At 42.6% G+C, this 17,344-nt stretch overlaps 1 protein-coding gene across 1 annotated transcript in view; it reads left to right on the top strand.

Moving 5' to 3' along the window:
• Positions 1–17,344, top strand: part of POLN (DNA polymerase nu) — a 197,903-nt gene that overhangs the window by 27,007 nt on the left and 153,552 nt on the right. The window contains exons 4-5 of the mRNA XM_030563754.1: positions 6,190–6,347; positions 13,103–13,171. Coding sequence (XP_030419614.1) covers positions 6,190–6,347; positions 13,103–13,171 — 227 coding nt within the window. The remainder of the gene's footprint in view (positions 1–6,189; positions 6,348–13,102; positions 13,172–17,344) is intronic.

Raw genomic sequence — 17,344 nt, 5'->3', positions numbered from 1 at the left:
GGTGGTGAATTGTGGCGAGTTGTGGAAAAGAACTTCAGGGCCTGATCTTGTTTGCATAGGTACACCCATCCCGCCTAGCATGAGCCCACAGCAGCCCAAATGGTCACTTTGGCTGCTGTGGGATCCCCAGTTTCTCTGTTATTGAGGCAGAAAAAATAAAGTGTTGTTACCCTGATTGTGTGAATCAAGGACAGTGGAACTGTTTTATGACAGAAGGACTGTGAGGCTGAATACGATCTTAGCGGGAGCGGGAAAGAATCCGTTGATTATCCTTCATGTGGGAACGAATGATACGGCTAGTTACTCGCTGGACTGTATCAAGGAGGACTATGCCAGACTGGGGAAGAGGCTCAAAGACATCGAGGCTCAGGTGATCTTCAGTGGGATTCTGCCAGTTCCTAGAGCGGGGCGACGAAGGAGTGACAAGATTATGGCGATCAACAGATGGCTTAGGGAGTGGTGTTATAAGGAGGGCTTTGGGATGTACGGTCACTGGGAAGCGTTTACGGATAGACGACTGTTCGCTCAGGATGGACTCCATCTAAGCAAGGAGGGAAATAGAATTCTAGGATGGAGGCTCGCCGACCTCATCAAGAGAGCTTTAAACTAGGAAGTTGGGGGAGATGGTTGGGAGATGTTCGGGAGATCTCCACGCCGGAATATAACCTGGAGAGGAAAGTAAACAAAGTGAGAGGGGATACCCTTGCGGTCCCAAGATTTGATCCAAGGAGGAATAGTGGAGTAGAAACCAGAGTAACGGGTGATGCTGGTGGTAAAAGGTCTCTGCACGACAGGGGAAAGACTGTCACTGACGCCAAACGCCGAAAATTAAAAGGTCTGTACACTAATGCGAGGAGCCTAGGTAACAAGATGGAGGAACTGGAGTTACTGGTGCAGGAAGTGAAACCGGATATTATAGGGATAACTGAAACCTGGTGGAATAGTACTCATGACTGGAGCACGGGTATTGAAGGCTATGTGCTGTTTAGAAAAGACAGGAAGAAAGGCAAAGGAGGTGGAGTAGCCTTGTACATCAATGATGAAATTAACTGTAGCGAAATAAGAAGCGATGGAATGGATAAGACAGAGTCTGTCTGGGCAAAAATCACACTGGGTAAAAAAGCAACTAGAGCTTCCCCTGAGATAGTGCTTGGCGTGTGCTACAGACCGCCGGGATCTGATTGGGATATGGATAGAGACCTCTTTAATGTCTTTAATGAAGTAAACACAAAGGGGAAATGTGTGATTATGGGGGACTTCAACTTCCCGGATATAGACTGGAGGACGAGTACTTGCAAGAATAATAGGGGTCAGATTTTTCTGGATGTGATAGCGGATGGATTTCTTCATCAAGTAGTTGAAGTACCTACGAGAGGAGATGCCATTTTAGATTTGGTGTTGGTGAGCAGTGAGGACCTCGTAGAAGAAATGGTGGTAGGGGACAACCTTGGTTCGAGTGATCATGAGCTGATTCAGTTCAAACTAGATGGAAGGATAAACAAATGTAGATCTGGGATTAGGGTTTTTGACTTCTCGAGGGCTAATTTTAAAGAGTTAAGGAAATTAGTTAGGGAAGTGGATTGGACGGAGGAATTAATGGATTTAAATGAGGAGGAGGCCTTGAATTACTTTAAGTCGCAGCTGCGGAGACTGTCGGAAGCCTGCATCCCAAGAAAGGGGAAAAAAACCATGGGCAGGAGTTGTAGGCCAAACTGGATGAGCAAGCAACTCAGAGAGGGGATTAGACAAAAGCAGAAAGCTTACAGGGAGTGGAAGAAAGGCAGGATCAGTAAGGAAAGCTACCTTGGTGAGGTCAGAGCATGTAGGGATAAAGTGAGGAAGGCTAAAAGCCGCATTGAACTGGACCTTGCAAAGGGAATCAAAACCAATAGTAAAAGGTTCTACAGCCACATAAATAAGAAGAAAACAAAGAAAGAAGAAGTGGGGCCGCTATACACTGAGGATGGAATGGAGGTTAAGGATAACCTAGGCATGGCCCAACATCTAAACAAGTACTTTGCCTCAGTTTTTAATAAGACTAGTGAGGAACCTTGCAATGATGGAGGGATGATAAACGGGAATGTGGATATGGAAGTGGATATTACCGCAACTGAGGTAGAGGCCGTACTTGAACAGCTCGATGGGACAAAGTCGGAGGGCCCGGACAATCTCCATCCGAGGATATTAAAGGAACTGGCGCGTGAAATTGCGAGCCCGTTAGCGAGAATTTTTAAGCAATCGATAAACTCGGGGGTTGTGCCGTATGACTGGAGGATTGCTAATGTAGTTCCTATTTTTAAGAAAGGGAATAAAAGTGATCCAGGTAATTATAGGCCTGTTAGCTTGACGTCTGTAGTATGTAAGGTCTTGGAAAAAATTTTAAGGGAGAGAGTAGTTAAGGACATAGAGGTCAAAGGTAATTGGGACGAATTGCAACACGGATTTAGTAAAGGTAGATCATGTCAAACCAATCTGATCTCCTTCTTTGAGAAGATGACGGATTACTTAGATAAAGGAAATGCGGTAGATATAATTTACCTAGATTTCAGTAAGGCGTTCGACACGGTTCCGCATGGGGAACTGTTAGTCAAATTGGAAAAGATGGGAATGAATATGAAAGTTGTAAGGTGGATAAGGAACTGGTTAAAGGGGAGACTTCAGAGGGTCGTATTGAAAGGTGAACTGTCAGGCTGGAAGGAGGTCACTAGTGGAGTCCCTCAAGGATCGGTTTTGGGACCGATCTTATTTAACCTTTTTATTACTGACCTTGGCACAAAGAGCGGGAATGTGCTAATAAAGTTTGCGGATGACACGAAGCTGAGGGGTATTGCTAACACGGAGAAGGACAGGGATACTATTCAGGAAGATCTGAACCACCTTGTAAACTGGAGTAATAGAAATAGGATGAAATACAATAGTGAAAAGTGCAAGGTTATGCATTTAGGAATTAATAATAAGAATTTTGGATATACGTTGGGGGCGCATCAGTTGGAAGCGACGGAGGAGGAGAAGGACCTTGGGGTACTGGTTGATAGCAGGATGACTATGAGTCGCCAATGTGATACGGCTGTTAAAAAAGCAAATGCGATTTTGGGATGCATCAGGCGGGGTATTTCCTGCAAGGATAAGGAGGTGTTAGTACCGTTATACAAGGCGTTGGTGAGACCCCATCTGGAATACTGTGTGCAGTTCTGGTGTCCCATGTTCAAGAAGGATGAATTCAAACTGGAACAGGTTCAGAGACGGGCTACAAGGATGATCCGAGGAATGGAAAAACTGCCTTATGAAAGGAGACTCAAAGAGCTTGGCTTGTTTAGCCTGGCCAAAAGAAGGCTGCAGGGGGATATGCTTGCTCTATATAAATATATCAGGGGGGTTAACGTTAGGGAGGGAGAGGAATTATTTAAGTTTAGTACTTATGTAAGCACAAGGACGAATGGGTATAAACTGGATGTTAGGAAGTTTAGACTTGAAATTAGACGAAGGTTTCTAACCATTAGGGGAGTGAAGTTCTGGAACAGCCTTCCGAGGGAAGTAGTGGGGGCAAAAGACTTTCCTGGCTTTAAGACAAAGCTTGATAAGTATATGGAGGGGATGTTATGATAGGATCGTTAATTTGGGCAATTGATCTTGGATTACCACCAGATACGTCTGCTCAATGGTCTGCGGGGAGATGTTGGATGGAATGGGAACTGAGTTACTGCAGAGAATTCCTTCTTGGGTGCTGGCTGGTGACTCTTGCCCACATGCTCAGGGTTTAGCTGATCGCCATATTTGGGGTCGGGAAGGAATTTTCCTCCAGGGTGGATTGGCAGGGGCCCTGGAGGTTTTTCGCCTTCCCCTGCAGCGTGGGGCACGGGTCGCTTGCTGGTGGTTTCTCTGCAGTTGAGGTCTTCAAACCAATTTTGAGGATTTCAATAACTCAGTCCTGGGATAGGGGTTGTTATAAAATTGGATGGGTGGGGTTCTGTGGCCTGCCTTGTGCAGGAGGTCAGACTAGATGATCAGATTGGTCCCTTCTGACCTATGAGTCTATGAGACTTGCCATCAACTAAGTAGCACTTGCTAGACAAGGGACATGGGTTCCAAAACCCAGTGAATTGAGAGAGGCTGGGGACAGGTATTTGTACCTGATTGGTATAGGCCCCTTTTGAGCGCCTGAAACACAAATTGCACCCCCTCCTTTCTCCACTGTGGAATATCAGAGCTAATTTTGATTCCATTAGCAGTCTAGTTACAGGCTGCTGAGCTGAATTTACTTTGGGCCAATGGTGCACCAGCACTGAGGCTCACCTTCTACAAGCTGAAATCACTCAAGAGCTAAAATTACTAAGAGCTGAAATCACTGAGTGATGTGTTAAGTAATGGAGGCGGTGTTAAGATATATTGCTGAGCAGCTGACAGAGCAGAGCAGTTTTCGGAATGGCTGGAGTGTCTCATGGGACAGCTGGTGGAGCAGAGCAGTTTGCGGAACGGCTGGAGTGGCTCATGGGATGGCTGGTGGAGCGGAGTGGCTGGCAGAGTGGCTCGCGGTGAAGGCTGCAGCAGAACCCCACGGAGAGGCGGAGCAATCGGCCTCGGACCATGTAAGGTGCCCTTTAAGACCCCTGCCCTCCCCCTCGTTGCCACTCAGGCTGGGAAGTAAAACTCTGCAGATAAACTTTTGAACTCTGGGGCTGCGCTAACCAGGGACAGAGACTTTTGGGGTGTTGGACTTTTGGGACTTCGGGTGATTTTTTGCATTGCTGGACTTAAGACCTTGCAGGGAAGAGGACACTGCCAAACTTACTTGGGGGTGGGTCTTTTGCTCATGGTTTGTGTTATGAATCCTGTTTGTGGTGTTTCTTCAACATAATGCCACATTGTTTCCCTCCTTTATTAAAAGGATTTTATTACACTCGTGCTTGTGAGAGGGAAAGTATTGCCTCTTAGAGGTGCCCGGGGAGTGGCATGTAATTGTCCCAGGTCACTGGGGCTCGAGCTGGTTTTGCATTGTGTTATTGAAACAGAACTCCTAGATACTGAACCCAGCCCTTATTGCTGCCAACTCAGATGGGCAGAAGGGTTACACCCCCACTCCTGCCCACTGGCCAGCCCTCACCGATCAACTCCTTCTCCTTCCTCCCAGTGCCTTCTGCACACCATGGAACAGGGAAGGAGGTGGGAAGAGGTGGGGCCTGGGGCTGAGTGGGGTTTGAGCACCCTGGGGTAAATTAGAAGCTGGTGCCTGTGCTCTGAAATCAAGGCCCTTATGTTGGAATTACCTTACACAGTGTTCTTCAAGGACAAGGTCCAACTGCAACCCCACCCGACCTTCCTGTGAAAGGTGGTGTCACAATTCCATAGCAACCAGGCCATTTTCTGCCAGACTTCTTCCCAAAATCTCTTGAGAACTCTGAGGCATTGCATCTTCACTCTTTGGACTTTAGGAGTGCCCTCACTTTCTATATTGAGAGGACTAAACCATTCCACAAATCCATACAACTCTTCGGAGCAATAGCAGAAAGGAGGAGAGGGCTACCTATGTCAGCCCAGAAGATCTCATCGTGTATAACTGCCTGTATTCAAGCTTGCTACAAGCAGGCAAATGTCCCACCTCCAGCCAGCTTAACTGCTCACTCCATAAAAGCCCAGACTTTGGTAGTAGCATTCCTTGCACAGGTCTCAGTCCAGGACATGGGCAAGACCACAACCTGGTTATTGGTACATACCTTCACATCTTACTGTGCCATCACCCAACAGCCCAGAGACAATGCCAGATTCAAGCATGTCCATGAACTTCGAGCCAACCTCCTGGGGTACTGCTTGTGAGTTACCTAACATGGAATGGCCATGAACAAGCAAGCAAAGAAGAAAATGTTACTAACCTTTTGTTCTTTGAGATGTGTTTCTCATGTCCCACCCCTCTCACCCCTATGTTGGAGTAAACCAACAAGAAAGAACTGAGAGATTATGTGGCTAGTGAGGTGTTTTGTATCAGCGCATAAGCACGCGGCAACAAAGGGTATTAGTTGGCCTGATGGATACCACTGAGGGAAAAATCTCTGGTAATGGTGCATGCTGTGCACACACACCTAATATGGAATGCACATGAGCAACACATCTTGAAGAACAACAGTTACAAAAGGTCAGTAACCATTTTTTATTAAATCAGAAATGAATGATTAAAATATTTTTTTATTTTTTTAGTGGCTGATTGTGTTGTGTTAGATCCAAGGATTGCTGCATGGCTGATAAACCCCAGTGACACTGTCCCCTCTTTTGAATATTTGATACATAAGCATTTTGAAGAGCCTGTCTCAGAGAGAACAGTGAATATGAATGCAGATTCCTTGAGAAACGCATTGGTAAGTAGTTTTTAGAAACTCATAATCAGATAAACCAAATAGTGAAATAGTAAAGATATTTAGATACTTTGCAAGGTACAATAGAGAAAACTATACGCAGGATTTTCTTCTGAGAGGAAAGGGTTATCTTGGTCAGCAATATATGTCAGAGAATTGGTATAAAATAATCAGGGCTTGTTGTATTCTTTGGGCCAATGGAACCAAATTCCCCATGAGTAGATCCTAAATCCTGCAGCACAAACACTAAATTCCATGGCAATATTAATTAATGTTATCACCATGAAATCTCCTTTGTTCTCTTCCTCCCTGGCTGCAAGCTGGACTCCAACTCTCACTCCCAGCATCTCCAATGCCCTGCTGCCTTATTCCATGGAATAGTGCAGGGTGCTTGCATCAAAATCTAATTAATTCTCCTTTGTGAGGTAAGTTGAAAAGAAAGATGCATTTGCAGGTAGAGTGCTGGTAGGGTGACAAAATACAAAATGTTGAGCACTTGGCTGCAGCAAAATGGTGAATTTCATGCCAGAAATGCTGAATTTCATGGCATCTTGGGAAAATGTCAAATTACATAACCAGGCAATCAAGGGGAACTTTATATACAAATACACAACATGCACACAGAAAATCTGTGAATTTGTCACACTCAGTATGATAGAAATTTTGTTGAGTTGCTGCTCTGATGACCGGGAGATTGCTGAGCAATATTTGGTCACCGAGTTGATGGTATTCGTTGTGAATTCTCACTTAATAGAGTGGGCCCTATAAAGGCTGCCATCTCCCACTCTGGAAGAAATATATGGTGTGAGGCAATTGTAATTGCCATTCCAAAGTTTGGAAAGCCCCCTGATGAAGCAGGAAGCTATAGGCCAATTTCTCTCTTATGTATGACTTATAAACTTCTTGAATGTATCATTCTCAAAAGAATACGCTCTTTTACTGAGCCAATTATCCCTGTCAAACAGGCAGGCTTCCGGTCAAAACTTAGTTGTTGTGACCAAATTCTGGCACTCACAACTCACATTGAGGCTGACTATAAAAAAAAAGCCCTTAAAGACTAGTGTAGTATTTGTTGACTTGTCATCTGCGTATGATACTGTATAGATTAAGGGCCTGAGGCTGAAACTTGCTAAAATTATACCTTGCTACCAAACACTTTACCCGCTTTGGACCATGCTGAGTAACAGATGCCTGTGGGTGTACCTGGGGTAATAAGACCAGCTCACCCTGTAATACAGACAACGAACTGCCACATGGCTCTCTACATACACTAACCCTTTTTAATATATACATAAGTGACATACCTCCAACCAAATCATGAAAATTTGGATATGCAGATGATCTTGCCATTACAATCCAAGGTAGCTGCAAAGATAAAAATGAGAGCCAACATAATCCGGAAACTAGCAGGTACAACCTGGGGTGCATCAGCATCAGTGTTGCAAACATCTGCAATAGCACTTGTATATTCAGTAACTGAATATTGTGCACCGGTATGGATCAGTTGCAGCCACACACAACTTGTGGATACACAGCTAAATACAGTGATGCGGTGCATCACGGGAACCCTTAAGTTGACTCCAACAGCATGGCTACCTGTCCTGTCTAGCATCGCTCCCCAGCCGATATGCTGAACTGCTGCAACATTCCACAAAGCTCAGAGAATCCAGGAAACAGATGTTGTCTTATTCACCAAGACCTTTACAATGCCCCCCCTGCCCCTCCCGTGCAACGTGATAAATCCCACAAGCCTTTCTGGGAACATTTGTTTAGCATCATGCTATCAGGCTGTGATCAGAAGGAGGCTTGGAAAGCAGATTGGGCTAAACAAGACTTAAAAAATAAGCACCGTGTGCCAGATCCCACACAGAAGGGTCATGGGTTTGACCTTCCATGGTCATCTTGGTCAACTCTGAACCAAATTTGAACCAGCTATGGTAGATGCGGATGTCTAGTGCACAAATGGAAAATCAAGGACTCCGTGGTGTGCGAGTATGGTTCCCTACGACAGAGCATCGAATATATCACTACCTACTACCCAATTTCCAAATATGAAGGAGGCATTACTGCAATAAATTCTGATACTCCTGATGTAGCCATTTTGGCTCGATCAACTTCAGGTGAAATTGTAGTTGCTGCTCTTCACCAGCAATATGAAAGAAGAAAAATAGAAATGTTTTGTCTCTTTAATGAAGCTTTTTTAAAAAAACAGAATTCTTAATTGTTAGCCCTGCTGCAATAGAAATGATCCACAGAAATCATGATTCTGCTGGCAAAACTGTTTCATGAACATTGTTATGTAGCCAAGGGTTTGGGGTTCTTCATATTTTGGGCCACAACAGTGTAGTCTCATCAAAAATTTGAGATAGTTTGGAGACACTAAGCTTCACAAGTTGTGTTAATTATTCTGGGAGTTTAGAGAAGCAAGGAGAACTATTCAGATCTCAATCTGTGTCCAGTAGTCTAAATGAAGTGTTACTTTTGATATCATTAAAACTGTCTTGTCTCTTGTATACCCTGTAAGAATGCTTTAAAATATTCCAAAACATCTAGCTTATCTTAGGAACTTTATTGATTGATGCTGTAGAAATTCTTCACTGAAATTAGTGGACCATTCAGATTGAATGTGTAGTAATAGACATGTCTTGAAGTTCTTATTAGGTATCCTAAAGTACTCATTTTTAAAAAGTATATTCTTGTCCTGCAAGGTGCATGCATGCTTCGTCAGAATGGCAATTTTCCACTATTTCCTCCCATTTATTGTGTAGCTGTCTTGTTGCCTTCTGAGGGTTTCCACGTTCTGGCTACTATGTTACTTACTCTTCTTTGTCTTCTGTGCCAATCCCCTCCCTTGCTTGTGACTGCTTCTGTACTACATCATCCCATGTGAACCACTGCTGCATTTCACACAGAGAAGGGAATGAGGAGGTATAGTGTAACCAAAGGGAGGAATGAAATAATCCAGTAGTGTGTCATAGGAGGAAAAAGTGGGCAGGTTAGTAAAACACAGAAGAACACAGCAAGTAGATGAGAGAATATCCAAGGAGAAGAAGTGCAATAAGAAGTTGAGGGAATATGGTGAGTTAACAGTAGGGAAGAAAATAATATGGCGAGAACACTGGGCATGCGAATGGGATATACAGAATGAAAATATCATTTAAGAAAGAAGGCGGAGTATAAGAAAATGAAAATGTGAAAAGAGGAGAGGTAATTGAAAATAGAAAATACTCCCAGGAAGGAGAAGGAAAAATGAGCAAGGGATTCTCCTCTTTCCACAAAAAGAAGAAAACTGTTAAAATTTTAGTGAAAATATTGAGAGAGAAAATACAGAGTACAGCCAAGCAAGGAAGGAAATAAGATATTAAAAAGGGTAAATGAGATAAGTACCAGCACATCTTGTTGCATTTCCCACAGCTCTCTTATTTTGGTAGTTAGGAGTAGGAAGTGATAATAGATTGTTAATTTTATCCTACCCTACCTAAATTTATTTAACCTTAACTTTAGTCTAGTCAAGCAGTCAACAGAGGGGAAACATTTTACATCCAACTAGATTAACTGAGAAGAGTTTTCATAAATTCCATGCCAGAATGGCAAGTAATTTTCTCCTCTTCAACCAAGCCTACCCACACAGTCTCTCAAAATGTAAAGCTCTACAATGTAATCTGATGATCAGTGCCATTGGTTTTAATGGAAATTATTTCTATAGATCACCTAATTAAAAATATTGGACACTTCTGCAAGGGATGAGGTGACAATAGTTATCCCGAACTACTTTTCATGGTTAAAAACTTCTTGTCTGTCTGTGAGGGCTTGTTCACAGAATAAGATCTTCATTTTAAGGAGGAAAGATCTGTTTATTTAAAAAAATGGGTGATGCTGTAGAAGAGATGAAAGACACTAAGGCTGTCTCTACACTTGGAGCTAGGGGTGTGATTTCAGCTTACGCAGACATACTCACACTAGCTCTGCTCAAGCTAATGTGCTTAAAAAAAAGTAGTGTAGATACAGTAGCATGGGCAATGTTGAGTGGCTGCATGGGCTAGCCTTCTTGAGTATGTACCCACTGGTTCCAGGTGGATTTGTACTCGGGGAGGCTAGCCAAATGCAAAAACTACAGAACCCAAACCACCAAAACAGAAAAACAACCTTCTGTTGGTGGCCTCTGACTCAGATGATTAAAATGAAAGTGCATCAGTCTGCACTGCTTTTGATTGTTATTGAGCAAAACCCGTCATCAGCATGGAAGCATGACCTCTGGAATGGTGGCTGAAGCATGAAGGGGCATATGAATGCTTAGCATACCTGGTACATAAATATTGCAACACCGGCTATAACAATGCCATGTGAAGGCCTGTTCTCACTTTCAGGTGACATTGTATATAAGAAGCGGGCAGCATTATCTCCCTTAAATGTAAACAAACTTGTTTGTTTTAGCAATTGGCTGAACAGGAAGTAGGATTGAGTGGACTTCTAGGTTCTAAAGTTTTATGTTGCTTAATTTTTGAGTGCAGTTATGTAAAAAAGATTTTACATTTGTAAGTTGCACTTGTATGATAGAGATTGCACTACAGTACTTGTATGAGGTAAATTGAAAAATACTATTTTATCTTTACAGTGCAAATATTTATAGTAATAATAATATAAAATGAGCACTGTACACTTCGTATTCTGAGTAGTAATTGAAATCAATATGATTGCATGACTATTGAGAGGGAAGCACAAGCAGTCATTTTATCCTCCAAGATGGTCTGCACTCTGCTGGCCTCCAGACAGACTTTAGCATTGAAGGCCTACTCCTCCATATGGTCGTGGTTAAACTCCTGGAGTCAAGCAAACAAAAATCCCAAGGACCCTGGAATTCCAGCTATTCTGGATTTTCTTCAGGACAGTATAGACAAGGGACTACAGCCCAGCATCATAGTGAGTCAGCACCATAGTGAGTCCTTAACTGAAAATTTGCAAGTCTCGTGATTTCTCAGAGCTGTCAGACTGTCTAAACCTGCTGTCAGGTCAGTTTTTCCCAAGTGGGATTTGCTACTGGCTCTAAAAGCCCTAAGCACCCATCCATTTGAACCATTAACAACATTTATGCCATTGTTTTCTATATATCAAAACATGCTTCTTGGTCACTATTATGTTAGCATGACAAGTCTGAGTTGGCAGCTCTATCCATACAGGAACACATTGTGTTCCATGATGACAAGTTGGTTGCAAGGACACCAGAATCTTTCTTACCAAAGGTGAGATTTCTCTTTCCATACCACACAGGAAGAGATCCTCCCATTATTCAAAACCCCAGTGTCCTACAGAAAATCTGTAGCATATTCTGAATTTATGTAGAGCACTTAAGAGCTACCTCAAGTGGAATGAATTGATGAGAAGATCAAGCTCCTTGTTTGTATCCTTTCACCCAAAGCACTAAAGCCTTTTGGCATTCTACCTATCACTGGCCAGATGGATGAAGTTATGTGTAATGGAGACATACATTCAAGTTCACCTATTTTTGAAGACCTCTGTAGCAATATGATGGGCAGAAAGAATGTATGCCTCAGCTGAGGAAATCTGAAGGGCACCAACCTGGTCTTCTGTCAACAGCTTTATCAAACATTGTAAGATGGATTTTCTATCCTCTGCAGAGGCCTCTTTTGGAATGAAGGTGCTGTTTGTGGTTATACAAAAATAACTTGCCATTTATTTTCAGAGAGCTCTTTATTTCAGTTTGGGGTTTTTTTTTGGTCCTTTCTTTCTTATAATTCATTGCTCGTTACTTCCCAAGCATCATATAATTGAGATGCTGGGCTACAGAATGAAATATATGGAAAAAGACATAAAAAGACCTGATAATCTCCTTTCTGCTAGCAGTGTCTCCCACAATTCTACCATCCCTGATATGATTCCAGTAGCCAAAGGACAACATTTATTTCTGTCTACAATTTGTGGACCAGTAGCCTACTGTACGTAGTTCACTGACTGGCACTATTGTTACTAATCATATTGTAAGAGTTTCTACACAGCTTTGGAATGACTCTTCTGGCGTGCAGCTGGAGAAGGGATCATAGCCAGCATGAGCTATGCTGCAACTCTGAACTGCCTTCATTTTTTCAGAGAGGAGGGGAACAGCCCAAAGTCACAGAATTGTGGCAGACACTGCTAGCAGAATGGAAGTGATCAGGTAAGAAACTTTCCATTTTGTAGACATGATGGTAGAACTTTTTTAAAGGGACTGCTCAGTGCAACAAAGATAAATCTACTTGCGGGACTGCAGGCTGGGGACTTGCTGCATATCTAACTGCTTCGCAACAGAGTGGGGAGAACAGTCCCATGGACTAAAACAGGAAGTAAGGCATGGGGGAGGAGCACAGCTCCATCCCATAATACTCTGGCCAACCCAGTTAACCCTGTCATGATCAATTCACTACAAGAACTTTAACTCTAGTATCAAAAGCACAATGTTACAATATTATCTCTTAAAAGTAAATACACCTCTTCAATCTTCATGCTCAGATTGTGTTCCCAGGGGCAGTATGTAAAATAAGGAATACATTAAGTTCTAAATGTTCCAGATCATTACTTCCCCAGGAACTCTTGAAATGTGATTATCAGTGACCTAATAATATTACTAGATATGTAAGAGTTAGCATCAGTAAATGCACAAGGGAAAAATGCTTTCATGTTGGTTAGTCGCTTAGTATTGAAGTAATAATCTTAACAGTTTTATATTAGTAATTGAGTATTCTTGATTTTTTCTTTTAAATCAGCACCAGAACTTGGTTCTAAACTTGAAGATACTTTACAGTATAATGATGGGCCTGGCTGGTGAATTACAGGTAAGTTTTTTGTAGCAAAATATCATAACAAAAAATTGTACCTACATAGTGATATGGTGAATGAAAAAAAAATTTGTGATTTACCTTCAATTAAAAGTAAAGTCAGAGTCTATATATGGAAAAAGACAAGAAGGCTTCATATGTTAAATATTATTAGACACTGAATCCATCTGAGGTGCTGTTTTCAGTAACAGAGGCGCTCCCTTGATTTAGGATCATGTGTGCTAAATGAGATTCCCACAGATACTGAAGTAGTGAGAGCTAATGAAGGCTGTTTCCAAATCATAGTGTGTATCTACACTGCAGTTGCCTTCCGCCTGGTTAAACAGACTCAGACTAGTTCTGTTTGAGATAGTGCGCTTAAATAGCAGTGAGGATGTTGCGGCATGGGTGGTGACTCAGGCTAGCTATCTGAGCCCAGATGGCTAGTCCAATCTGCTGCTAGTGCTATAACATCCTCACTGCTATTTTTAGCTCTCTGGCTAGGGTGAGTCTCTCCATCTATGCTGGGAGGAATGCTCCCAGCTGCTGTGTAGACATAACCATAGAATTTAAAGCCAGAAGGGGTCACCAGTTCATATAGTCTGACCTCCTGTATATCACAGGCCATCAGCACCATCCAGCCACCAGCACACGCCAAGCCCAACAACTGAAATTAGTCCAAATTATCAGGATTCTAAACTATTGTGTGCCATAGGCAGAGAATAGGAGGGACTGAAGTGCACCAATGCCTGAGGCCCCTGTAATGGCCTGTGGTTGGCATCAGATTATGCTAAAAGTGTTCTCAAGATGATGATTTTATTTGTTTAATTTATAAGACTCCTTATAAGTGCTCCACTTAGGAAGGAACAATCAGTTTCACACATACAGAATGGGAAGAGACTGTCTAGGAAGGAGTATGGCAGAAAGAGATCTAGGGGTCATAGTGGACCACAAGCTTAATATGAGTGAACAGTGTGATACTGTTGCAAAAAAAGCAAACATGATTCTGGGATGCATTAACAGGTGTGTTGTAAACAAGACACGAGAAGTCATTCTTCCGCTTTACTCTGCGCTGGTTAGGCCTCGACTGGAGTATTGTGTCCAGTTCTGGGCACCGCATTTCAAGAAAGATGTGGAGAAATTGGAGAGGGTCCAGAGAAGAGCAACAAGAATGATTAAAGGTCTTGAGAACATGACCTATGAAGGAAGGCTGAAGGAATTGGGTTTGTTTAGTTTGGAAAAGAGAAGACTGAGAGGGGACCTGATAGCAGTTTTCAGGTATCTAAAAGGGTGTCATCAGGAGGAGGGAGAAAACTTGTTCACCTTGGCCTCCAATGGTAGAACAAGAAGCAATGGACTTAAACTGCAGCAAGGGAGATTTAGGTTGGACATTAGGAAAAAGTTCCTAACTGTCAGGGTAGTTAAACACTGGAATAGATTGCCTAGGGAAGTTGTGGAATCTCCATCGCTGGAGATATTTAAGAGTAGGTTAGATAAATGTCTATCAGGGATGGTCTAGACAGTATTTGGTCCTGCCATGAGGGCAGGGGACTGGACTCGATGACCTCTCGAGGTCCCTTCCAGTCCTAGAGTCTATGAGTCTATGAGTCTATAAGACCACAAGAGGCACCTATTTCATCCTTCAGTGCCACTAACATTTAAGTACATGCACAGTCAATATAAATCAAAGGGAAATAAGTAAATAAACCATATAGCCAAATAAAATGAAAAGAATTATCACACACACCTTAAATGTAACCTCCTTAAGCAAGCTTTCTCTCCTCAAAAAAGATGACCCTTGCAGTATATGTGTTTGTTGATTTTCAAGATAGACTATTTTGACCAAGGAGAAAAATTCCAAAAGAAAGGAGGTCTCACAGAAAATAGCCTTCCAGCAGCCCTCTCTCTTATACTTAGGAATGTAGGAATTGCCATACTAGAACAGACACATTTTATATTTAGTTCAGTATCCTATCTCTGACAGTGTCCAGCACATAATGCATAAGAGTAAGATGCAAAAAACACTAGTGGTACACAGATGTAGGATAATGTGTGCCCTGTGAAAACTTTGACCTAACCTCTAATAGTTGTTAGAGATTGGTTTAAGCCCAGAGGCATGAGGTTTTATATCCCTTCCAAGATTCTTTGTTAGTCTTTATTATTATAACTGAATATTCTAGTTACCCACACAAATGTCAAAACTTTCTTTAAATCTTTTGGCGTTCTAGGGCTTGTGGCAATGAGTTCCATGGCCTAATTTCACAAGATGAAATTCAGTAAAGACAAGTGTAAAGTATTATACTTAGGAAGGAAAAAACAAATGCCCAAATACAAAATGGGAAATAAGTGACTAGTTAGTAGTACTGCTAAAAGGATCTGGAGGTTGTAGTGCATCACAAATTGAATATGAATCAGCAGTGTGGAGCTGACAAATATACTGGGTATACTAACATGAGTGTCATGTGGAAGACATGGGATTGTTCTGCTCTATGTTGTGCTGGTGAAGCCTCAGCTGGAGTATTGTCCAATTTTAGATGCCACACTTAAACATGAGGATGGTTTGGAGAGAGTCCAGAGGACAGCTACAAAAATAATAAGTTTAGAAAACCTAACTTATGAGTAAAGATTTTAAAAACAGTGTACGTTTAGTCTTGAGAAAAGAAGACTGAGGGTGGGGGTAACTTGATGGCAGTCTTCAATTATATTGAGGGCTGTTTTGAAAAAGATCCCTCACTTGGTAAGACAACTCCCATTTTTTCACATGCTGTGTATTTATACCTCCCTACTGTATGTGCCACTCCATGTATCTGATGAAGTGGGTTTTAGCCCATGAAAGCTTATGCCCAAATAAATTTGTTAGTCTCTAAAGTGCCACAAGGACTCCTCATTGTTTTTTAAAAGGATGGTGATCAATTGTTCTCCATGTCTGTTAAGCACAGGACAAGAAGTAATAGGCTTAATCTGCAGCAAGGGAGATTTAGATTATGTCTGTGTCTATACTTGCATGCATACTCAGGTACGCTTCTACGTGTACCCCATACCTGTACTGAGTGTCCACATATGCTGTACATGTGTATACCACCATCCACGCTGCTGCTGTTTGGTATGTGATGGTAGCATTACCATTTCAGGGGTATATCCCAGGTTTCTGTGCATCAAAGGAGAAGCTCTAGGAACTGCCTTGCTATTTGGTATTGGTGCTGTCGATTGCCTTCATATATTTGCTGATGGCAGTTCCTGTTCACCTCTCCCTTCTGCCAAACAGGGTGTAAGATGTGGAGAAAGTGAATGATGATGTGGTTCTGCTCCTGCTCTGTCTTGTGGACAAATTTTTCTCCAGTGCAGTAGGCAATCAGTGAGAGATACTGGATTGAATTGTGCTAGAACTTTTTGACAAGCCAAAGTCAGCTGACCAAGCAGGTGACTGACAACCCACTATGGTCCCATGGAACAGATATGATGTCTGCTGCTATTGCCATGGTATGCCCATGGGTAGATGGCCGCTATTGGGCCAAGTAGGATCACATGGTTTTGGAAACCTGGGATTAGGAGCCAGTGGGTTCAGAACTTCCGAACGAGGAAACAGACCTTGAGGGAGATGTGAGAGAGCTTGCTCCAACCCTCCAGTGCCAGAGCACTTGATTTTGGCAAGCCATACCAGAGCAGAATTATATTGCTTTTGCCTTGTGGAACCTGGCAACACCTGATGGTTTCTGGTCAGTTGCAAACCAGTATGGGTTTGGGAAGTCCACTGTCAGGGTTATGGTTGTACAGATTTGTGAGACAATTAGTGCTGTCATCTACCCACCAGTGGTTGCCATAATCCAAGTATTGGACATTATAGCTGGATTTCAGGGAATAGGATTTCCAAACTCTGCAAGGGCCATTGATGGCACTCATATCCCAATATGTGAATCAAAAAGATTACTACTCAATCATTCTTCAGGGCTTAGTGGACCACATAGTTCGTGACCACTGTTGGAAACACAGGAAAGATTCATGACACCAGGGTGCTGAGGAGATTGGGATTGTACTTCGGGGCAGGGGAAGAGACTTCATTCCCTCGAAATGAAGCCTCACTCTACAGTGGGTTTTTGCCAACAGTTATTTTGGAAGACCTTGCAGACCCACTCTTAGCTTGGCTCATGAAACTGTACCCCTGACATCAATGACCCAGGAAAAAGGGAATTC

This window comes from Gopherus evgoodei, chromosome 5 (genome assembly GCF_007399415.2).
Source record: "Gopherus evgoodei ecotype Sinaloan lineage chromosome 5, rGopEvg1_v1.p, whole genome shotgun sequence".
NCBI lineage: Eukaryota > Metazoa > Chordata > Testudines > Testudinidae > Gopherus > Gopherus evgoodei.
Note: the sequence above shows the minus strand (reverse complement) of the source record. Positions and strands in the feature narration are given on the sequence as shown.